This window comes from Antedon bifida, chromosome 2 (assembly GCF_963402885.1).
Source record: "Antedon bifida chromosome 2, ecAntBifi1.1, whole genome shotgun sequence".
Classification (NCBI taxonomy): domain Eukaryota; kingdom Metazoa; phylum Echinodermata; class Crinoidea; order Comatulida; family Antedonidae; genus Antedon; species Antedon bifida.
In genome coordinates this window covers 34293816-34318555 of record NC_136227.1, presented here as the reverse complement: position 1 = coordinate 34318555, position 24740 = coordinate 34293816, and the positions used below count along the sequence as shown (strand labels likewise).

The 24740-nt window shown below is 33.0% G+C and overlaps 3 protein-coding genes across 4 annotated transcripts in view; 2 read left to right on the top strand and 1 right to left on the bottom strand.

The window, feature by feature from the left end:
* LOC144834825 (kelch-like protein 17) overlaps positions 1 to 24740 on the bottom strand; it is a 107295-nt gene that overhangs the window by 37676 nt on the left and 44879 nt on the right. The window lies entirely within an intron of this gene.
* Positions 1112 to 4187, top strand: LOC144836281 (transmembrane protein 26-like). Of its 2 annotated transcripts, none has more exons than XM_078691538.1 (4): positions 1112 to 1245; positions 1438 to 1642; positions 1924 to 2020; positions 3123 to 4187. In XM_078691538.1, exons 2-4 carry the CDS (start codon positions 1452 to 1454, stop codon positions 3933 to 3935), a joined length of 1101 nt encoding a protein of 366 aa, XP_078547664.1. In that variant the 5' UTR covers positions 1112 to 1245; positions 1438 to 1451; the 3' UTR covers positions 3936 to 4187. The 2 variants fall into 2 exon arrangements, with proteins under 2 accessions (XP_078547664.1, XP_078547663.1); XM_078691537.1 differs by having other exon boundaries at positions 1171 to 1256.
* Positions 4534 to 24162, top strand: LOC144834685 (uncharacterized). Its single transcript, XM_078689580.1, has 55 exons — positions 4534 to 4639; positions 5680 to 5826; positions 5999 to 6133; positions 6407 to 6541; positions 6756 to 6884; positions 7046 to 7180; positions 7351 to 7482; positions 7667 to 7801; positions 7989 to 8123; positions 8283 to 8417; positions 8588 to 8722; positions 8891 to 9028; positions 9276 to 9336; positions 9879 to 9922; positions 13655 to 13798; positions 13912 to 14055; positions 14193 to 14267; positions 14359 to 14451; positions 14537 to 14629; positions 14720 to 14812; positions 14935 to 15078; positions 15569 to 15661; positions 15753 to 15845; positions 15936 to 16028; positions 16150 to 16293; positions 16600 to 16692; positions 16784 to 16876; positions 16968 to 17060; positions 17152 to 17244; positions 17366 to 17509; positions 17625 to 17717; positions 17998 to 18090; positions 18371 to 18463; positions 18586 to 18729; positions 18869 to 18940; positions 19032 to 19124; positions 19215 to 19307; positions 19399 to 19491; positions 19579 to 19671; positions 19792 to 19935; positions 20050 to 20142; positions 20231 to 20323; positions 20416 to 20508; positions 20597 to 20689; positions 20811 to 20954; positions 21093 to 21164; positions 21256 to 21348; positions 21436 to 21528; positions 21650 to 21793; positions 22092 to 22184; positions 22458 to 22550; positions 22635 to 22727; positions 23017 to 23166; positions 23347 to 23442; positions 23783 to 24162. Exons 1-55 carry the CDS (start codon positions 4534 to 4536, stop codon positions 23899 to 23901), a joined length of 6000 nt encoding a protein of 1999 aa, XP_078545706.1. The 3' UTR covers positions 23902 to 24162.

The window sequence follows — 24740 nt, the reverse complement described above, 5'->3', positions numbered from 1 at the left end:
ACCGGGCGTTATACCGATTTTCGATTGTCGGATTGAATTTCACTCGTTTTGTGACGCAGATACGTATGCGGCGTGAATTTGCCCCAAATCTCTACAAGTCGTACGCATGCGTGTACTCGTTTCTGGTTTGCAAATATGGAAAGTTGAAAGTTTTTACCACACTCTACCGCAAGTCATTTGTTTCTTTCTTATCCTACTAATGAATATGGATATAACAGTCTGAATAGCATACAGTAATGTATCTCTATGTTTTCATTAAAATGTTATTACCAAAATAACAAGTAATGAATGTCATTGTAACAATGACGTCAGATCTGATGCGTCGACTTATGGCATGATTGAAAAGCTTTTAATTCAAGGAATTGTTTGTCACAACTCCGAATGAATTCTCACCTAAAGAAAATCTTATATCAATTATTATCAAACAATAAATAAGATAGTTTCATAATATCATCAACAGCATATAAGTAGATACATGATTGATCAAAGAAACCGACAACGTCATTGGAATTTAAATATTACCCTTTACCCTAGTATTGCATAATATGGTTATAATGTTTTTAAGAAGTTTAATTTCCCCAATATTTTGGTTGTTTTCAGTTATTGTTTTTGAAGCAAACATTAAATTTAAGGTAATTTCCCTGTAACGAACTTCTGTATAGAATGAAATAAAGAATTACGCCTAGTAAACAGTATTTTATTTATTTTTCTTCTTTATTTAATATGCAAAAGGGGTAATTTTGTTGTCAATTTTGTATATCTGGCTTCATTATTAAATTCAGAACACATTGTGAAATGTATGACACTCAGGTGACGTAACGACGCAGCATATTTGTCCTAAAAGGAGTTGATTGACGGAACTGATAGAAAAAAAACGATTGAAAAGGAAAATCTTTTGTTCTTAATTTCAGTGTTTAAATATACTCCTAATAATATGCTTAAACACAAGTACAAGTTATAGAAAACAGTAACTCAGAAAAAATTGACAACGATGACGTAAGACCATAATAAAGCAGCATGATCCTTATTTGATAAAATTTAAATTCTGGTCAGTGATTCGGTATTTTGTAAATGCATCGAGGCGTGACCAAGCTAGATGATACGGATGAATGGGCACTGTTGAGTGTTGTTGCTGAGCAAAGCGACGCAACTTCTACGAAGACTCAAGCTAGGCCTACTAGAGACTAGACTCATGTCTCTTATGCGTCTAAAGTAAAGCAACCCTTCAATTTGATATAAACACAGGTAGGCTTTAGCTAAGAAAATGTTAAATTAGGTTGACACTGCGCCGATGGAGTTATCAGAGATTAGTTTGTAATTGCGGTAGTAGTTTTTAATGTAGCTCAGTTTGTTAGATTAATTAACATCGTCGTAATGTCAACGACATTATTTACTTTGTTAACTAACATTAACTTCATTTCACTATTGTTTTAACAGGTTCGTGATATACAATGGGGGGAATTTCAATAATAAAAGCGGTGACAACACGAAGTATGTTTTCCGTACATGCCCTGGTGTCGGTCTATCATGTAGTTGATGCTCTGGATGACTTAACATACTGGGCTATATGCTTGTCGTTGGTGGCGCTAGGCTTTGAAACGGCTTATACCATAGTGAAACGAGATGGTAACGAATGGAAATGGTGAGTTGATTATTACTAGGTTTATTGAAATACAAAGATACAAATAAATTCTCTGGTTTTTAATCAGATATTGTTTGATTGGGAATATGAATAATCCAATTTGTTATGAGTTAGGCCCACACTTTTCAGCCCTCCCAATCTCTCGATACATCGCGGATTTTTTTTTTTAATTTTTCGGTAATTCCAATTATCTGCCGAACAAACGAAGATGTTTATGTGAAAGCGCCTTCTATTCTTTGATGTAAATTTTATAGCGCCCGCTATCACATTATTGATTACAGGTTTTGCCCCAGTGTGTTATTCTACTTGTGTTGTATGGTACCAGTCGTTTGGGTATTGGAACTCGATATTTTGAAGCGACGACTTAATGCAGATAAGGTAAAGTTACAAAGCATTCAAACATATGGGCATTGTTATTTTATACATGAAAGTATTATTTTAACAATAATCACAAATATGTACGCGTCACTTGCATGTGACAAGAAAAATTGAGAACATGACCTTTGTTTTTAATTTTAATAATACAAGAGAATATACATACTATATGCCTTGTATATATTGAAATAATTTGTACTGTAAACTGAAATAAAAGTGGGACGAAGCCCATAAAAGACAAAAAAAAAGTATTATTCAAATTATATTCCTATAATAAAAACCCCGCCACAATTTGCCACTCGTTTTACTGCTTTTGTATGAGGCATATTATACGATTCTCACTCCTGAGGACGATCACAGCATATTGATCGAAACGACGAAAAACTCAACAGTTCTTTTAAGAACTAACATACGTGGTGTACCGCAAACAGGCATATTATGCACAACATATTACGTCACTCCAACATGGAATTTAATTTCTTGGATAAGCTTGGTTCCCACTAGCGACGCAACACAAGGACGTAACGCAACGCAAGTGAATTGACCAATCACAAGCGATGGCTTATTCGCTTGTGATTGCTAACTGCCTATAACGTCGCTTGTCATTGGTTAAAACGCTTGCGTTGCGTTTACGTCCTTGCGTTACGTTCTAGTGGGAACCAAGCTATACAAGTACAGCCCTTCCTTTTGGGACACCCCTATTCAAGGGACAACCTATTTAAAGCGTGGTTCCCACTAGAACGCAACGTAACTCAGCGACGTATCGACGTAAAGTGCTGTATTGCGTAATCACAAGTGGAAAACGACGACGCAATAGTGCTGCAAACATCGTAGGTTTGATTTCACGCAAGCGGGGGCAAGCACAGTGTTTGGAAGGGCATTTTCTTACGTTGCGTAGATTGCGTTACGTTGCGTCGCTAGTGGGAACCAAGCTAATGAGGACATTTTTTCATGAATGATTGGAAATACATGTTTACATTATGACCAACCCCTATTCAGGGGACACATCTATTATTTTGTTGGGTCCCGAAAGTGTCCTCTTAATAAAGAGATGGAGGTTTATTTTAGAAAAGTGACAGTAACGTGACGTTTTTGTAATTCACAGAATTCCGAGACAGAGCCGAGCGACGACCTGTGGTTGATAATAACAGAGCAGCTTTTGTTATTGGTTCTTATACTCGGACGCTGGATACTACCTAAGGGTGAGGTCACACGAGATCAACTATCCCAGCTCCTGTTAGTCTATATTGGTACAGCCGCTGATATCATAGAGTTCATGGACGTTCTGAAAGAACCTAATGTACGTGACAATATAAGCCTGATTTGTGTCGTGCTCTTTGTCTGGTCGTGGAGTCTAATTCAATTTACCCTCGCGGTGACCGTAACGAAAGCACGTAAATCTCGTCTCGCGATGGATAACTACGGTTTGAATAATGCCGAGGAGCTCGCCGAAAAGCGTAAACTAAAGAGGTCGCTTTTCAAACGATTTCCAAAATTTGCTTCGATGGCAATAAAAGATATTGTGAAAACATCTTCGTTGCTTAATAACAACGGAAGAGAAACGCCAGATATTGAAGAAAAAGAAGAGGAAGACATCGGGGAGTTTCTCAAATGTTTGGAGTCGGACTTTTGGGCCATTATGGTAACACTTGTCTTACAAGATGGTCCCTTTCTTATTATTCGGATGATGTTGTTGATTTTTTTTGGTGTTGTTAGTTACACCAGTATCTTCTTCACCTGTAAGAATGTAATGGTCATTGCTCTACTTATGTATCGATTGGTTGTTCTTCACAACGAACGAAAAGACGAAGAAAATAGTAAACAAACTGAAGAGATGACAAAAGAGACTTATAATATTTACAGAACCAGTTTTGGTGTTGCGTACAGAATAGCTCAACTTGATACCAGTACAGACTAGATTGAACGAGGTAAAACCAGTTTTGGTGTTGAGTACAGAACTAAACTGAATGACTGTAGTTTAAAGTTATCTAAAGTTTCAATAAGGTTGTCTAGTAATTTTACATTGTTTGGCAAGAAATATGGGGTGTTTATATAATTTATATATTTAAGATTATGACTTTCAAGTGTTCCCTCTTTTACGTTTTGTTGGATCGTGGATGAAAGCGAACAATGTACAGATACCAATAAAAAATGAACATAAATGTCATAATTTAGCAACATTATTGATACTGTGTTAAAGTAGACGTTATTAACGCTGTCCTAATGAACTTACTATCTCAATACAAGACCCTCGTTACTCGTGTAAACGTAAGCTTAACAAAAGAAAAAATGTGAAGTGCTGGATGAACCAAATATCGCAAATACCAGCGAAGAGTGAAAGTACATTCTTTCCTACAAATACATTGTATTTTTAATGGGTGTCGGTCCCGTCTGTGTAAAAGTAAAAAACTTATTAGGTATTTTATATTATTAAATAAATATGTAGAATCATATCATATAAAGTCCTCTGAAAACTATAAAAGTCTGAAAAAATGTACCTCATGAGTATATAGGTGATGACAGATGTTCGTATTGTTCAAAAGAGAAGAAGACGTCTCAAGATGAACAGCAGTTGTTGCATAGTGTTTCTGCTTTTTGTGTTCACGTTTAGAACAGCTTCAGGTAAGACCATCGCATTTTAGACGATTCTCCGTACTCTTACTTACAATTTCCCCTGTATCATAGGCAAACTATATAATACAGTGTCAAATAGATATCACATGTAACAACTGTATTACAGCTCATAAACCTTTATCAACTGTAACATACCACAAGCGTCACATGTGATACATGTGACATTGTATTATCCAATTTACCTATGGTACTAGGGTATACGAAGATACAGTACAAATAACTGTGTTATACTCCTACTCCTGAATCAACTTAATATTTTATTGTATTATCGCGAAAAAGGCATTAAAATTATATTTTATTGATTGCAACACATTATGTATAAGTATACTATGTACTACCAAAGAATCGATTTCACAGAAAAATTACAATACAACGAAGAAATATCGCAACCATTTTTATGCTGACTACTATCAGAATTTATTGGTAGCTTTAACATATAGGCTAGGACTACTACGGTACTAAATACAGAAAACACTTTTTTTATATATTTTAGGATATTTTAGGTTATTTTTAACTCAATAGTTCACTATGTCGGTCGATCGGTCTGTCAGTCTGTCGGTCTGTCTGTCGGTCCGGTATCACTATGCGTTTTATCGCTTTTCTGTACTTTTTGAACGGTTTTGATGTACAGAAAAGTTTTAAAGTACATTACTTTTTGAAAGTTCATTTTTTTTCTGAGAGCACGCGACTTATGGCTGTTGACCTTGTTTCTCTATTTGTTTTGTATATGGATGTACTGTCCGAAATAAAGAAAATGAAATATACCAACTAGCACCTGGATGTAATGATGATGGTAAAAACTCTTGTACTAAGCTTGAAAAACACGATAAAATGGAAAAGTTCGAGTGAAACAAGCTATTTTACCAAAACATTTGTTTTCTGTTGTGTATTATATTCAACCTACAAAAAATACGCATGACCAGCATAACTATGTTGCGATCTTTCTTCGATGTATTCTGTATAAGTGTATTTACAGTCTTTATAAAGTAGAAAGACATTCATGCTAAAGATAGTTATTTTTATTTTAGCCCTCAAAGTGGGAAGCTGTCCTGCAGCAGCACCACCACCAGATGAAGAAGTTGGTATATGCGCTAACGTATGTTCCAAAGACTGCGACTGCGAAGGCAATGAAAAGTGTTGTTCCAACGCTTGTGGTGGGCGTGTTTGCCAGGAAGGTATGTTAGTTTAACTATTAACAAATGTTTAGGCCTATATCAAGGGACACATTCCTAAAAATACGAAACAAAAATAATTTAGAATTTCTCGTTAAAGATCATCATGCACTTTATAAACATCTGAAGAAAAAAAGAGAGAAATTATATTTATAAATAATATTTTTTATTTTAGCCATAAAAACTGGAAGCTGTCCAGCTGTAGGTGAAGGGGTTTTTGGTATATGCGTTAGCATGTGCTCTGGAGACTACAACTGCCTTGGCAACAAAAAGTGTTGCTCCAACGGTTGTGGACAAGTTTGTAGAGAAGGTATGTAAGTTAAGATATTACAAATGCAATTAGACAAATCAAAAACAATAATTTGAATTGCTTTATAAAAAAGCAAAATACCACTTGATACATTGGCATATATCTAAAAAAATTGTTTAACTTTAAATAATCTGTATGTAATTTGATATTTAATTGCATATGCTTGTATTATTTTTGTTTGACCTCTTCAATTCAGCTGTACTGCTAGTGCAGCTGTTAGAATGAAAAAATGTTGAATAAATAAGTATTGCTAAATGTTGATTTGTATTTTAGCCGTCAAAGAGGGAACTTGTCCAGCCGTACAGGATGGTCAAGTTGGTACATGCATTAGCGAATGTTCCGGAGACTTGGACTGCGATGGCGATAAAAAGTGCTGCTCTAACGGTTGTGGACATGTCTGTAAAGATGGTAGGCTGCTAGTTAAATCATTTTAAAATGTGCCTAAATATGCCTTTAATTTAAGATGCTCACAACAAAGTAGCAAAAGGTACCTATGGATTTACTAATGCGTACGACCTGAATCTGACCATGCTGGTTGTGTGTATGAAAAAGAACAATGCGATTTGATTTAATTGATAACGAAGTTTGATAAAATTAATTAAACAATATTGTTTGGTTTTAGCTGTCAAAGTGGGAAGTTGTCCAGCACCGAATGGGATTGCCATGTGTAGTGAAGCGTGTTCTCTAGACTTCGACTGTGATGGTAATAAGAAGTGTTGTTCCAACGGCTGTTGGCAGGTTTGTAGAGAAGGTAAGTTAAATTATTTTTTAAAAAATTATTTGAATTGCTCATAGCAAAATACCACTGTGTTCACTACTGAGTCATCATCATCATTTTATATAAACCAAAATAAATATTATAGTATGAAAAGTCAATGTGATTTGATTTAACTGAAAACATGTTTGTTTTAGCCATCAAAGTGGGAAGCTGTCCAGCTGTACAGGCTGGAGAGGTTGGTATTTGCACTGAGATGTGTTCTGGAGATTACGGCTGCGAAGGCAACCAAAAGTGTTGCTCCAATGGTTGTGGACATGTTTGTAAGGAAGGTATGTAATGGAATTGCTCATAAAAAAATACCACTAGATTCAACACTGACATAAATAAAAAACATTTTACATAAACTAACTGTCAACTTAGGTGTATTATAGAATTACATATGTGAAGGGAAAACAAAAATAAAACCGCATAAATACACTAAATGGTGATTTTACCTTAGCCGTCAAAGCTGGAAACTGCCCAGCAGTAGATGGACAAGTTGGTATTTGCACTGAGATGTGTTCTGGAGACTACAACTGCGAAGGCACACAAAAGTGTTGTTCCAACGGTTGTGGCCATGTTTGTCAGGAAGGTACGGTTGCCGGTTAAACTATTAACTAAACTGTTTATATAGGTATATCATTAGAATGGCTCATAGTAAAGCACTGACATATTACAGCATTAGATATTTATATAACCATGAACATTGGCAGATAGATAGATTATAAATAAATAGAGAAAAATTCACATTTGTTTAATAATGAATTTTATCTTAGCCGTCAAAGTTGGAAATTGTCCAGCAGTCCAGGAAGGCCAATCTGGTATATGCATTACCACGTGTTCCGGAGACTTGGACTGCAGTGGCAAAAGCAAGTGTTGCTCCAACGGTTGTGGACAAGTTTGTACGACAGGTAGGCTAGGGTTTTTGCTTGGCCTATCAAAAAAAAAACTGGAATTTCTCCTAGCAAAGAAACATAATGATGGATTCAACATTGCCATATATTATTAAATGTTTTCTCAAAGTGATCTGATTTAAGTAAAAACGAGTAATTTTAAAACACATACGTTTAATTGCTAAAATGATAATTTTTATTTCAGCCGTCAAAGTTGGAAATTGTCCAGCAGTCCAGGATGGCCAATCTGGTATATGCGTTAACATGTGTTCCGAAGACTTAGACTGCAGTGGCAAAAGCAAGTGTTGCTCCAACGGTTGTGGACAAGTTTGTACAACAGGTAAGTCTTGGCTTGGCCTATCAAAAACAAAAACTGGAATTTCTCCTAGAAAAGAAACATATTGATAGATTGCTATAATTAAAATGTTTCCCCAAAGTGATCTGATTTGAATAAAAACGAGTAAAACACATACGGTTAATTGCTAAATTTATATCTCAGCGGTCAAAGTTGGAACCTGTCCAGCAGTAGAGGATGATCAAGTTGGTACATGTGTTAGCATGTGTTCTGACGATTACGACTGCACTGGCAGCCAAAAGTGTTGCTCCAACGGTTGTGGACAAGTTTGTACGACAGGTACGTCAATCCTTTGTTCATATAGGCCTATTTACCTATCAAAAATTTAAAGAAAGGAATTTCTCTTAGCACAGAAACATAATGATGTTGCCACCATAATTTTAAAATATTTTGTGATCTGATTTAAGTGAAAATGAGTAAAAAGTGCTAAATGGTAATTTATATTTTAGCGGTCAAAGTTGGTAACTGTCCAGCCGTAGAGAATGGACAAGTTGGTACATGTGTTAACATGTGTTCTGACGATTACGAATGCACTGGCAACCAAAAGTGTTGTTCCAATGGCTGTGGACATGTTTGTACGACAGGTACGTTCATTCTCTGTTTATATTATATTGGCCTATCAAAATAAATAATTGGCATTAACATAATGATGGATTACAACTATTTTTTATAAACATTAGTGTATAATAATCTGATTTAAGTAAAAACTATTAGAAACGTTTAAGTTTACAAAACTGTAATTTGTATCTTAGCTGTCAAAGTGGGAAGCTGTCCAGCAGTAGAGGATGGTCAAGCTGTTGGTACATGCGTTAACACGTGTTCTGAAGACTTGGACTGCGATGGCGATAAAAAGTGTTGCTCCAACGGTTGTGGACATGTTTGTATGGAAGGTATGATAGTTAAAATAGTTTGTTTTTAGCTATATCCACCTTGCAAATATGGCTAATCCCATTTGTTATATATCTGTGATTATAGGCCTATTGATATGATTGGAATATTTGACAGTTTAACACATATTCCTAACGTAGGCCTGTTTACATGCGAATTTTGTAGCCGCTAGATTGATAACAAAACATTTTTTAACCTTTTAACTGTATCATATATTTAACATTCTTATCTTCTATATATTTTAAAAAGACACATCTGAAGGTAGTGGTGACAGTGACAGTGGAGATGGCAATTTTGTGGATAACAAGTAGTCAGGTATTTAATTTTCAGTTCTGTATATTAGATTCCGATTTTGTTTTTCACGTTTCATTTTTAAACGTTGTTTGCTTTCTTTATAGATTAATTGGATGCTCATAACTCAATTGCAGACATACTGGGCTGGAGTGACTTGAACATAGTTTTTAACAGAAATATAATATAAATATGACTTTTTTTAACAAGTTTAACAAGTTCTATATATTTGTTGAATGCTTTACTCAGTTTTACGCATAGTTGAATAATTATATGAAACACGCTTATATCGTTTTCTATACTAATTTCTTCAATAAAGTTATCAAGCAAGCATACAGTAGTTTACTGTGTTTATGTAGGCCTATGTTATTTTCAATTATAACTAAGAAAAGCCGAGAGAATCAGGTTGGGCATGTGATGACTTACATTAAAGATGTTTTTTTATGACTTAACAAAAAAAAAGGTATATCAACTGACCCTGCCTATTCAATAATTAATCAATGACTTAAAACCCCATCCAAATCTCGAGTTCTTTATATCTTCTATATGGGCTTTCTGTAGTTTTTATTCTAAGCGGTTGAACACCACGGCAGTGCAAGATAATAGTAAAGCTTGATTCCCACTAGGACGTAACGCAACGTCATAAGCAATTTAACCAATCACAAGCGATGTATTATCTGAATTTTCGCTTGCGTTGCGTCATATTGGGATCTCGGCTTTAAGGATGTTTCATGATGACGGCAGCATTGCTCCCTTTGAAGTTCACGCCAGGGTAGTCATGTGCTTAATATAACACCTGTACACAGCTGATTTGAATATTGAGATTAAGTCGATGCTGTGTAGCAGCAGTGGCAAGGCCAACTTACACAGACAAGCGGTAATAGAAATATAGAATCTATGTTATTCCTTATGCCCATTTACGCAAAGCGCGGAGCGGACGTGTGGTTTCCGCTCAGGATAGATACAGATTCTACGTGGGACAAGCTACGCGGTTTTCGCTTACCGTTACCGCTAAATTGGCCTTTACAAGACACCAATGCAACAACAAAACTGTACCGGTATTTGTACTTTCGTTGTTTGCTTTCTCATTTCTTGCAATTTATGTGCTTCAAACTAGCAATGTGAGTACTGACGTGTATTTGTGTTTTTAGTTTAATTGTTTGATCGAACGTGTTTTTGTACAGCTCCGTAGCCCATTGTTACCCGCAATGACATGGGCATTATCTAATAGTTGGGCCTACTTTTACTGTTGTTTTATTGTTAAATTAACTTTACTCTTCCCTGGTTCTTCATAATTCAATTCATATACCTGTCAGTTATAGAATGATTTTTGTATTGTTCGGTTCATCATCCGGGTGCTCTCGGTCGAAATTTAATATTTTGCGGTTGGCTACAGCACATTGCAATAGTATGGTGTTATGTTGAGGAGTGAAAATCATAACTAGCATAAATATATAATAAAGATTTGGCCATTATATTCAGTGTTCTTACACATGTAGCATTCTTTATTAGGGACATTAAGGGACAGCGACATTTCTTTGCCTGTCGCTTGTTTTCCAACGTCAGATATTCGCTCGAATTGAACGTGTCTGTATATGTTCATCCAATCAGAGCTCATGAATGTTGGAATCTCCTTGTAGTGTGTGAATTAAACAAAAGTGTCCACATATCCTGTCACGTTGCCACTTCCTAACTGTCGTTCCTAATGATGTATATGTCTCGGAAATGCCGCATTTCCGAAAACATTCTCTAATCAAGACAATCTAGAGTACCTTTCTCTAATTAATATATATTTGAAACGGAAGGACATGAAAACGTAAACCGCCCACCGTTGATACTGAAATACAAAATTAAAACGATGATGACCATGATGTTCAACCTTTGATACCCCATGTAAACGATTAGTGTATGCAATGTCTACTTTCCCCAAGTCTGTAGTTATTGTCTTATGTTAGTCCACCAGTTGGCCTTTCAATTTTTGTCTGAAAAAACAAAATTAATTTGTGAGCTCAAGTATTATATGTATGAAACGTCATATGTGCCAAAGCATTTATCTTTTAAATTAATCTTTAATTAATTTCAGTCTAGAACCTATAGACAAAAGACGAATAGGCCCCTGATCATGATAATGATGACAATAACTAAGCCCGTGGCGAGTGGAGTTCCAGCAAGCCCCCCATTTTTGCTTCAAACTTGTCAACGCTTATCATCAAGTTATATGTAATCCTATTCAATTATTACAGTACAATATTTATAATTTCGGTACCCTGAAATTTTAAGTTTCTCTAACAATTTGTTTTCCTTCGTGTTTTGTATATTTGTTTATATTATATTATTTATGAATATTGTTCTGTATTATTTTTATATTTTATAAGATAAATTAGTGTTACTTTGCTTGTTTGATTGAATAGGAATGACCGAATATCATACGATAATATTACCAACCACCAGAAGAGTTCAAGTATTTGATTGGACACGGTGCGTTGAATAATTTTGTCCCCCATATTTTATTTTATGATCTACTTCATCTTTATATTTTTTTCTGTACACAGAAGTTAACAGAACCATGATTTTGAAATGTCAACAAATTTGAAAGATCAATCGGTTGGCAGAAAATATCATTAAAAGGTAATGGTAGTGGGTCGAAGTTGACAGTAATTTCACCATAATGAACTTTATTATTCCAATATTTTTACTTACTTCTCAAGTAGTCCAACATAACAAAGAAAAAAGGCGACGCACGTCACCGGATGGAACCAGCCACACATTATACCACTGTTATTGTTACGACTCTATCCGTTCCATTTGTGTACAAGTAATATAAACTTGGTAGTATTATAAATAAGTGTTTACTTTGCTCCTGATATTGTCAATAAGTTTACATCAGTATAGAACTGCAACTCGATAAACGCACAGTGTTTCCAGAATTGCTCTCACTATGTACATCAGAAATATAGTTTTCCTGCTAATATTCGTAGTTTCATCGTTCGGTCTTGGTACAAGTAGGTTTCCTTTTTATATTATATATATTTTTACCGTCCAGACAACATTACAATCGTAGAAAGTGCATTGACTTGTCGATTTCATGGGTCGTCCTTGCATCCATTCACTTTGATATTATTTCACTTTTATACATTTTAAAATCTCATTTTTGTGTATTTATTCTTTGTTTATGTATTTTAAATGTATTGTTGAATGGATTCTAAATGAGTAAATAAAATAAAAATAAAATAAAAAACGTCAAGTCAAGCGATACTGTGAATTTTGATTTTTACAAAAATGTAAAATTGCTAAACTCTAGAGATATTTGAAGATTCATTTTTAAATTTTCACAAAGTCAAGCCAAACGATATTATGAATCTTGTGCTTCGGGATACCGGATCGGCCGGATAATAATGAATACATGCTTATAACTTTATAGGCATTAATTGAAAAATCATCATAATCGATTTATATCAATTAAACATAATCTAAAGAAGTAACTTTATAAATCTAAGAACATATTTGGAAAATCTGAAATACTTGATTATACCGTACTGCGTTTTTAAAAATCACTTAAAATCTAATATGTATTTACTGCTGCGCGTCTCGGTATCATTACGCAATCTAAATGAGTCCTCAACTTGACTTGTACGCGATTATTATATAATTCAATCTTTAAGAATTTTCAAAAGGTTGTTCTTTCATTGTCAGTCATAGTTTGAAATCGTTCACGTGCATCTACGCATATTTAAAGAAGTGAGTAAGTACACTTGATAGAATGGTAAACATTATAGAGTGTTGTACATAATAGGTAATAGAAAAAAGGTCAAGTTTATGTATAATATGCAGAAGAATGTACAAATTGATCATACAAAATGAGCAGTGAAGATGTAATAGATTGTCGAAAATGCCACTGTTGTAATTTGTACGCGTAATTTATTTGATTGATATTTAAAAAGGCCTACCTCATACCTTGTATTTTATTATTTGTTACTTAATTTCTCCACGCTTTTATCGTTTAATTTCGTGGTCAAAAATCTAAGTTATCAAGTCAAAATAGTGAAAAGATAAAGAAACAACAACATGTTGGTCACAATCGCCTTTTATTTAGAACTTTGCTTATCAAAATGATGTTATGATTACAATCAAGCCATAACATAGATGGACAATGGTAATGCTTGCACAGTTCAATGTGTGGCACATGTTTTGGCGGTTTGTAAATCCAGCAGACGACCAACGACACACGACACACATCGATTGACCTGACCTGACCTAGATCGGTCGTCGCAAATCACAAGCTTATGAAAGAATGTTTTGTACAAAATATTAAAAATAATTCAATTTTGTATAAAAAGGCATCAAGCATGGAGATTGTCCAATACCAGGCAATGGAACTGTTGGAGCATGCGCAGAACAGTGCACAGGTGATGATGAATGTGCCAGTTTTATGAAGTGCTGTTCCAATGAGTGTGGTCACGTGTGTTTGGCGCCAATTCCAGGTAGGGCCTATTTTTATATATTTCTGATTATTTTATTTTAAAAAGTGGTATTGATAGCTATTAAACTATACTACAGTTGATAACTTTAATTCGGTTTATGTACTGTGTTACAGTTATCAAAGAGGGAAGTTGTCCTACTATTGCTAACGACACTGTTGGCATATGTGTTGAAGAATGTAGCGGAGATGAGAACTGTAATGGAACTAAGAAATGCTGCTTAAGTGGATGTGGACACTCTTGTGTGGAACCAGAAACAGGTATTTACTTTATGATTTGTATCTATCAACAAATTATACAACGATACAATAGAATAATATGTAGTCTTTTTTTCTGCAATATGGAGATTTTATGCTGTTTTACTTTACTTTTATTTCAGCAAATCCGATGTGTCCAGAAGTTATGTGCATGATGTTTTGTGACCACGGTTTTCAACAAGACGAAAATGGTTGCGATATCTGTCAATGCAAACGTAATTATATTTTTATTACAACATAAATTATAAATTATTATTTATTTTTCCTTCAGAAATAAAATAATCTAAAATGTTACCTTTATTTCAGCAAATCCGATGTGTCCAGAAGTTATGTGCATGATGTTTTGTGAACACGGTTTTCAACAAGACGAAAATGGCTGCGATATCTGTCAATGCAAACGTAAATATATTCTACAACATAAACTATATAAAATATTGTTTTTTGTTTAGAATTCAAATAATCCTAAATGTTATTTTTATTTTAGCAAATCCGATGTGTCCAGAAGTTATGTGTATGATGTTTTGTGAACACGGTTTCCAACAAGACGAAAATGGCTGCGATATCTGTCAATGCAAACGTAATTATATTTTTATTACAAAATAAACTATATAGTATTATTATTTTTCTTTGAGAAATAAAATAATCTTAAATTTTACCTTTATTTCAGCAAATCCGATGTGTCCAGAAGTTATGTGCATGATGTTTTGTGAACACGGTTTCCAACAAGATGAAAATGGCTGCGATATCTGTCAATGCAAACGTAAAAAGAAATTGATTGTATTTGATAAATTTCGAAAAGATATTTTGTTGATAAACATAAATTATGAATCTTTAAATTTATACGAGAACAAAACCACTCTTTGTTTTTAATGTACGTTACAGTTATCAAAGAGGGAAGTTGTCCTACTATTGGCAACGACACTGTTGGCATATGTGTTGAAGAATGTAGTGGAGATGAGAACTGTAATGGAACTAAAAAATGCTGCTCAAATGGATGTGGACACTCTTGTGTGGAACCAGAACCAGGTATTTACTTTATGATTTGTATCTATCAATAGATTATACAACGATACAATAGAATAATATGTAGTCTTTTTTCTGCAATATGGAGATTTTATGGTTTTTTTAAATTCTACTTTTATTTCAGCAAATCCGATGTGCCCAGAAGTTATGTGCATGATGTTTTGTGAACACGGTTTTCAACAAGATGAAAATGGCTGCAATATCTGTCAATGCAAACGTAAATATATTTTTTATTAAAACATAATCTGTATAAAAACAAATTATTTTTCTTTAAGAAATAAAATAATCTTCATTTTACCTTTATTTCAGCAAATCCGATGTGTCCAGAAGTTATGTGCATGATGTTTTGTGAACACGGTTTTCAACAAGACGAAAATGGCTGCGATATCTGTCAATGCAAACGTAATCATATTTTTATCACAACATAAAGTATATAATACTAATTATTTTTCTTTTAGAACTGAAATAATCCTACCTTTTGCCTTTATTTCAGCAAATCCAATGTGTCCAGATGTTATGTGCATGATGTTTTGTGACCACGGTTTTCAACAAGACGAAAATAGCTGCGATATCTGTCAATGCAAACGTAATCATATTTTTATCACAACATAAAGTATATAATATTAATTATTTTTCTTTTAGAACTGAAATAATCCTAAATTTTGCCTTTATTTCAGCAAATCCAATGTGTCCAGATGTTATGTGCATGATGTTTTGTGACCACGGTTTCCAACAAGATGAAAATGGTTGCGATATCTGTCAATGCAAACGTAATTATATTTTTATTACAAAATAAACTATATAGTATTATTATTTTTCTTTGAGAAATAAAATAATCTTAAATTTTACCTTTATTTCAGCAAATCCGATGTGTCCAGAAGTTATGTGCATGTTGTTTTGTGAACACGGTTTCCAACAAGATGAAAATGGCTGCGATATCTGTCAATGCAAACGTAAAAAGAAATTGATTGTATTTGATAAATTTCGAAAAGATATTTTTTTGATAACATAAATTATGAATCTTTAAATTTATACTAGAATAAAACCACTCTTTGTTTTTAATGTACGTTACAGTTATCAAAGAGGGAAGTTGTCCTACTATTGGTAACGACACTGTTGGCATATGTGTTGAAGAATGTAGTGGAGATGAGAACTGTAATGGAACTAAAAAATGCTGCTCAAATGGATGTGGACACTCTTGTGTGGAACCAGAACCAGGTATTTACTTTATGATTTGTATCTATCAATAGATTATACAACGATACAATAGAATAATATGTAGTCTTTTTTCTGCAATATGGAGATTTTATGGTTTTTTTAAATTCTACTTTTATTTCAGCAAATCCGATGTGCCCAGAAGTTATGTGCATGATGTTTTGTGAACACGGTTTTCAACAAGATGAAAATGGCTGCAATATCTGTCAATGCAAACGTAAATATATTTTTTATTAAAACATAATCTGTATAAAAACAAATTATTTTTCTTTAAGAAATAAAATAATCTTCATTTTACCTTTATTTCAGCAAATCCGATGTGTCCAGAAGTTATGTGCATGATGTTTTGTGAACACGGTTTTCAACAAGACGAAAATGGCTGCGATATCTGTCAATGCAAACGTAATCATATTTTTATCACAACATAAAGTATATAATACTAATTATTTTTCTTTTAGAACTGAAATAATCCTAACTTTTGCCTTTATTTCAGCAAATCCAATGTGTCCAGATGTTATGTGCATGATGTTTTGTGACCACGGTTTTCAACAAGACGAAAATGGCTGCGATATCTGTCAATGCAAACGTAATCATATTTTTATCACAACATAAAGTATATAATATTAATTATTTTTCTTTTAGAACTGAAATAATCCTAAATTTTGCCTTTATTTCAGCAAATCCAATGTGTCCAGATGTTATGTGCATGATGTTTTGTGACCACGGTTTCCAACAAGATGAAAATGGTTGCGATATCTGTCAATGCAAACGTAATTATATTTTTATTACAACACAAATTATAAATTATTATTTATTTTTCTTTGAGAAATAAAATAATCTTAAATTTTACCTTTATTTCAGCAAATCCGATGTGTCCAGAAGTTATGTGCATGTTGTTTTGTGAACACGGTTTCCAACAAGATGAAAATGGCTGCGATATCTGTCAATGCAAACGTAAAAAGAAATTGATTGTATTTGATAAATTTCGAAAAGATATTTTTCTGATAACATAAATTATGAATCTTTAAATTTATACTAGAATAAAACCACTCTTTGTTTTTAATGTACGTTACAGTTATCAAAGAGGGAAGTTGTCCTACTATTGGTAACGACACTGTTGGCATATGTGTTGAAGAATGTAGCGGAGATGAGAACTGTAATGGAACTAAAAAATGCTGCTCAAATGGATGTGGACACTCTTGTGTGGAACCAGAACCAGGTATTTACTTTATGATTTCTATCTATCAATAGATTATACAACGATACAATAGAAAATGTTTCTTTTTTCTGCAATATGGAGATTTTATGTCTTTTTTATTTTATACTTATTTCAGCAAATCCGATGTGTCCAGATGTTATGTGCATGATGTTTTGTGAATACGGTTTTCAACAAGACGAAAATGGCTGCGATATCTGTCAATGCAAACGTAATTATATTTTTATAACAACATCAAGTATATAGCCTAATAATAATTATTTTTCTTTTAGAAATGAAATAATCCTAAATCTTGCCTTTATTTCAGCAAATCCGATGTGTCCAGAAGTTATGTGTTTGATGTTTTGTGAACACGGTTTTCAACAAGACGAAAATGGCTGCGATATCTGTCAATGCAAACGTAATTATATTTTTGTTACAACATAAATTATAAATTATTATTTATTTTTCTTTCAGAAATAAAATAATCTTAAATTTTACCTTTATTTCAGCAAATCCGATGTGTCCAGAAGTTATGTGCATGATGTTTTGTGAACACGGTTTCCAACAAGACGAAAATGGCTGCGATATCTGTCAATGCAAACGTAATTATATTTTTATAACAACATCAAGTATATAGCCTAATAATAATTATTTTTCTTTTAGAAATGAAATAATCCTAAATCTTGCCTTTATTTCAGCAAATCCGATGTGTCCAGAAGTTATGTGTTTGATGTTTTGTGAACACGGTTTTCAACAAGACGAAAATGGCTGCGATATCTGTCAATGCAAACGTAATTATATTTTTGTTACAACATAAATTATAAATTATTATTTATTTTTCTTTCAGAAATAAAATAATCTTAAATTTTACCTTTATTTCAGCAAATCCGATGTGTCCAGAAGTTATGTGCATGATGTTTTGTGAACACGGTTTTCAACAAGATGAAAATGGCTGCGATATCTGTCAATGCAAACGTAAAAAGAATTTGATTGTATTTGATTAATTTCGAAAAGATATTTTTTTGATAAACATAAATTATGAATCTTTATATTTATACGAGAACAAAACCACTCTTTGTTTTTAATGTACGTTACAGTTATCAAAGAGGGAAGTTGTCCTACTATTGGTAACGACACTGTTGGCATATGTGTTGAAGAATGTAGCAGAGATAAGAACTGTAATGGAACTAAAAAATGCTGCTCAAATGGATGTGGACACTCTTGTGTGGAACCAGAACCAGGTATTTACTTTATGATTTTTATCTATCAATAGATTATACAACAATACAATAGAATATGGAGTCTTTTTTCTGCAATATGGAGATTTTATGGTTTTTTTAAATTCTACTTTTATTTCAGCAAATCCGATGTGTCCAGAAGTTATGTGTTTGATGTTTTGTGAACACGGTTTTCAACAAGACGAAAATGGCTGCGATATCTGTCAATGCAAACGTAAGCATATTTTTATCACAACATAAAGTATATAATATTAATTCTTTTTCTTTTAGAACTGAAATAATCCAAAATTTTGCCTTTACTTCAGCAAATCCGATGTGTCCAGAAGTTATGTGCATGATGTTTTGTGAACACGGTTTCCAACAAGACGAAAATGGCTGCGATATCTGTCAATGCAAACGTAATTATATTTTTATTACAAAATAAACTATATAGTATTATTATTTTTCTTTGAGAAATAAAATAATCTAAAATTTTACCTTTATTTCAGCAAATCCGATGTGTCCAGATGTTATGTGTTTGATGTTTTGTGACCACGGTTTTCAACAAGACGAAAATGGCTGCGATATCTGTCAATGCAAACGTAAATATATTTTTTATTACAAAATAAACTATATAGTATTCTTATTTTTCTTTGAGAAATAAAATAATCTAAAATTTTACCTTTATTTCAGCAAATCCGATGTGTCCAGATGTTATGTGTTTGATGTTTTGTGACCACGGTTTCCAACAAGATGAAAATGGCTGCGATATCTGTCAATGCAAACGTAATTATTTATTACAACATAAAATATAAATTATTATTTGTTTTTCTTTCAGAATAAAAATAATCTTAAATTTTACCTTTATTTCAGCAAATCCGATGTGTCCAGAAGTTATGTGCATGATGTTTTGTGACCACGGTTTCCAACAAGACGAAAATGGCTGCGATATCTGTCAATGCAAACGTAAATATATTTTGTTGTATTTGATACATTTTGAAAAGATATTATTTTGATAACCCATAAATTATGAATCTTTAAATTCATACCAGAACAAAACCACTCATTTTTAAATGTACGTTACAGTTATCAAAGAGGGAAGTTGTCCTACTATTGCTAACGACACTGTTGGCATATGTGTTGAAGAATGTAGTGGAGATGAGAACTGTAATGGAACTAAAAAATGCTGCTCAAATGGATGTGGACACTCTTGTGTGGAACCAGAACCAGGTATTTACTTTATGATTTGTATCTATCAATAGATTATACAAAGCTACAATAGAATATGGAGTCTTTTTTCTGCAATATGGAGATTTTATGTTTTTGATATTACTCGTATTTCAGCAAATCCGATGTGTCCAGAAGTTATGTGTTTGATGTTTTGTGAACACGGTTTTCAACAAGACGAAAATGGCTGCGATATTTGTCAATGCAAACGTAAATATATTTTTATAACAATATAAACGACAGTATCAGTTATGTATCTTTAATAAATAAAATAATCTTTATTTTGCCTTTATTTCAGCAAATCCGATGTGTCCAGAAGTTATGTGCATGATGTTTTGTGACCACGGTTTCCAACAAGATGAAAATGGCTGCGATATCTGTCAATGCAAACGTAAATATATTTTTTATTACAACATAATCTGTATAGTAAAACATTATTTTTCTTTAAGAGATAAAATAATCTTTATTTTACCTTTATTTCAGCAAATCCGATGTGTCCAGAAGTTATGTGTGCGATGTTTTGTGAACACGGTTTCCAACAAGACGAAAATGGCTGCGATATCTGTCAATGCAAACGTAAATATATTTTTATTACAAAAAAAACTATATAGAATTATTTTTCTATAAGAAAAAAAAGTAATCGTTAATTTTACTTATATTTCAGCAAATCCGATGTGTCCAGAAGTTATGTGCATGATGTTTTGTGACCACGGTTTCCAACAAGACGAAAATGGCTGCGATATCTGTCAATGCAAACGTAAATATATTTTGATTTTATTTGCTAAATTTTGAAAAGATATTATTTTGATAAACATAAATTATGAAGCTTAAAAATTCATACCAGAACAAAACCACTCATTTTTAAATGTACGTTACAGTTATCAAAGAGGGAAGTTGTCCTACTATTGCTAACGACACTGTTGGCATATGTGTTGAAGAATGTAGCAGAGATGAGAACTGTAATGGAACTAAAAAATGCTGCTCAAATGGATGTGGACACTCTTGTGTGGAACCAGAACCAGGTATTTACTTTATGATTTGTATCTATCAATAGATTATACAACGATACAATAGAATAATATGTAGTCTTTTTTCTGCAATATGGAGATTTTATGTTTTTGATATTACTCGTATTTCAGCAAATCCGATGTGTCCAGAAGTTATGTGTTTGATGTTTTGTGACCACGGTTTCCAACAAGATGAAAATGGCTGCGATATCTGTCAATGCAAACGTACATATATTTTTATTACAACATAATCTGTATAGTAAAACATTATTTTTCTTTAAGAGATAAAATAATCTTTATTTTACCTTTATTTCAGCAAATCCGATGTGTCCAGAAGTTATGTGTGCGATGTTTTGTGAACACAGTTTCCAACAAGACGAAAATGGCTGCGATATCTGTCAATGCAAACGTAAATATATTTTTATTACAAAAAAAACTATATAAAATTATTTTTCTATAAGAAAAAAAATAATCGTTAATTTTACTTATATTTCAGCAAATCCGATGTGTCCAGAAGTTATGTGCATGATGTTTTGTGACCACGGTTTCCAACAAGACGAAAATGGCTGCGATATCTGTCAATGCAAACGTAAATATATTTTTATTTTATTTGCTAAATTTTGAAAAGATATTATTTTGATAAACATAAATTATGAAGCTTAAAAATTCATACCAGAACAAAACCACTCATTTTTAAATGTACGTTACAGTTATCAAAGAGGGAAGTTGTCCTACTATTGCTAACGACACTGTTGGCATATGTGTTGAAGAATGTAGCAGAGATGAGAACTGTAATGGAACTAAAAAATGCTGCTCAAATGGATGTGGACACTCTTGTGTGGAACCAGAACCAGGTATTTACTTTATGATTTGTATCTATCAATAGATTATACAACGATACAATAGAATAATATGTAGTCTTTTTTTCTGCAATATGGAGATTTTATGTTTTTGATATTACTCGTATTTCAGCAAATCCGATGTGTCCAGAAATTATGTGTTTGATGTTTTGTGACCACGGTTTTCAACAAGACGAAAATGGCTGCGATATCTGTCAATGCAAACGTAAATATATTTTTAATACAAAAAAAACTATATAAAATTATTTTTCTATAAGAAAAAAAATAATCGTTAATTTTACTTTTATTTCAGCAAATCCAATGTGTCCAGATGTTATGTGTGCGATGTTTTGTGAACACGGTTTCCAACAAGATGAAAATGGCTGCGATATCTGTCAATGCAAACGTAATTATATTTTGTATTACAATATAATCTGTATAATTTAAATTATTTTTCTTTAAGAAATAAAATAATCTTCATTTTGGCCAATATTTCAGCAAATCCGATGTGTCCAGAAGTTATGTGCATGATGTTTTGTGAACACGGTTTCCAACAAGATGAACATGGCTGCGACATCTGTCAATGCAAACGTAAATATATTGTTATTGCTATATCAACTAAGTATTAATTGTTGTTTGTTTAGAATTAAAATAATCATAAATGTTATCTTTATTTCAGCAAATCCGATGTGTCCAGAAGTTATGTGCATGATGTTTTGTGAACACGGTTTCCAACAAGATGAACATGGCTGCGATATCTGTCAATGCAAACGTAAATATATTTTTATTACAACATAAACTATATAGTATTATTTTTTTTAAGAAAAACAATAATCCTAAATCTTACATATTTCAGCAAATCCGATGTGTTCAGAAGTTATGTGTAGGATGTTTTGTGAACACGGTTTCCAACAAGACGAAAATGGCTGCGATATATGTCAATGCAAACGTAATTATATAATTTTTGTTTTTGACCTCTAATCACATTCTCATTAGCTATATTTCCATCCCATTGATTTCTATTCACTAAATAATGCCGATATATTACTATAGCTGTTTGCGATTCACTAGGCTCATTGTCTTCTCCTACATCATTAATCCTGGTCATTCCTGGGTTAACCGAAGGATCTTTGGTCCCAATTACAATTATACCTAGGCCTATGAAATGTGCAATTTGGACTACTGTATGTTAGTAGTAAGCAGTTATGAAAAACATTTAATGTTTTACATCTTTATAGTTCCAAAGAAAGGTTATTGTCCCAAAGTAAAAACAGATGATGTTGGAAGTTGTGCCGAGAAATGTACATCCGACTCCAACTGTACCGGTTCCTTTAAGTGTTGTTCAAACGGGTGCGGGCGTGCTTGTATGGAACCGCTCGACCAACCAGGTAATTGCGTCACTTTAAAATTATTTATTTCCGATCACGATGAGAGAAATACCAAATGTGTGCATATCTAAATCAATCCTAGTAAACAGGCCAATTTTACTCATAATATAAGTGATACAATGTATAGGCCTATTACCAACGATGTAATTAATAATATTAATTACAAATACTTATTTTTAGCTGTTCCTGGCTGTCCAGATTTCATGTGTGAAGTATTTTGTGAGAAACACAATTTCGAACATATCTGTGATAAGTGTCAGTGCAAAGGTAATACTGGTAAGGTCTATTTTATTTGTGTTCTTGATTTAGCCGTAACGCAAGGACGTAGACGCAACAAAGTGTGTTGACCAATGACAGTAAAAGTTCGAATAATCGGTCGCTTGTGATTGGTCAAACCACTTACGGTTTGGTTCTTACTAGGACGTAACGCAACGACGTAAGCGCGACGTAATCAATTTAACCAATCACAAGCGATGGATTATCCAAATTTTCATTGCGCTTGCGTTGTGTCTCTAATGAGAAGATAAGGATATAATTTTATCTATAATACAAATATACACTTTTTATATCCAATGTATGAAGGCATCATCATGATTTTTATGTTCTTTTCTTGTAGGCAAGACTGAAATTCCTCCTGTATACTCGGAAACTATAGGCAATACAGGATCTGGGATGATTGCAACTTTTGTCATGGTGATCTGTCTCACGGCATTGAGTTCTTTGATCACGTGGTAAACGAAGACGACGCAGTATAAAAAGCGCACTCTATATACAACGATTTACCTTGTTTTTATTTTACAAGACAGCGTTCTCTATAAATAGAAAGAGCGCACTCTATGTAAAACGAGTTTTACCTTGTCAACATATACTTCGTATTATTAAATGTACGTATTAATTAGTTTAACATAGAACAAATTACGATGTGTTATGATAAAAAAAATACTGATTACTGATAAATATATATATATATTGATTTTTAGCTAAAATTATAATACAATTATTTTATACCGTTTTATATATTATTATATAACAAAAATATATTAAATCACTTCTAATAAAACATCATACTGAATATGGTTGTCGAAAACTTGATTTGTCAATCAGATAACACTCAAGAAACTTGGGAGTCAAAGAACGACTAATTTGACCGATCGTTTGAGAATTGTAGCACCTGAATGGCTACGATGGATAATACGGTAAACGTGTCAATAACGCTTAAGCTAAAGTAGAAATATACAAGAAATAAGACTATATAGTAAACAAATATAAGTTGTTTACTCATAACACGCTTTCTCTAATTTCATGGAGGAAATATATAGTATATATATATTTCCTTCATGCTCTAAAGCACTGTCTACACTATCAAACTAGTTTGACAAAAAAAAGGTGTGATGTGGCCAAATATGGTAGTGACATCATCATGTCCATATATGGGAACATCACATTTGTTTGTCACATAAAGTTTGACAAGGTTTAAGAAGCAAACGAGTTTCACATTCCTGAGTAGTCTGCACATTTTTCCACGTCACAAAAAGTTTATTCGTCAAGTGGGAAACCGGCTTTAAGCGGCATTG

What these genes read in the sequence shown, in the direction of transcription:
- LOC144836281 (XM_078691538.1), top strand. Translation starts at nt 1,452, where the DNA reads ATGGGGGGAATTTCAATAATAAAAGCGGTGACAACACGAAGTATGTTT. An exon ending in GATGGTAACGAATGGAAATG is followed by an intron (nt 1,643 to 1,923) that starts GTGAGTTGATTA and finishes TATTGATTACAG; the next exon opens with GTTTTGCCCCAGTGTGTTAT. An exon ending in GACGACTTAATGCAGATAAG is followed by an intron (nt 2,021 to 3,122) that starts GTAAAGTTACAA and finishes TGTAATTCACAG; the next exon opens with AATTCCGAGACAGAGCCGAG.
- LOC144834685 (XM_078689580.1), top strand. Translation starts at nt 4,534, where the DNA reads ATGACAGATGTTCGTATTGTTCAAAAGAGAAGAAGACGTCTCAAGATG. An exon ending in CGATATCTGTCAATGCAAAC is followed by an intron (nt 15,846 to 15,935) that starts GTAATTATATTT and finishes CCTTTATTTCAG; the next exon opens with CAAATCCGATGTGTCCAGAA. An exon ending in CGATATTTGTCAATGCAAAC is followed by an intron (nt 20,143 to 20,230) that starts GTAAATATATTT and finishes CCTTTATTTCAG; the next exon opens with CAAATCCGATGTGTCCAGAA.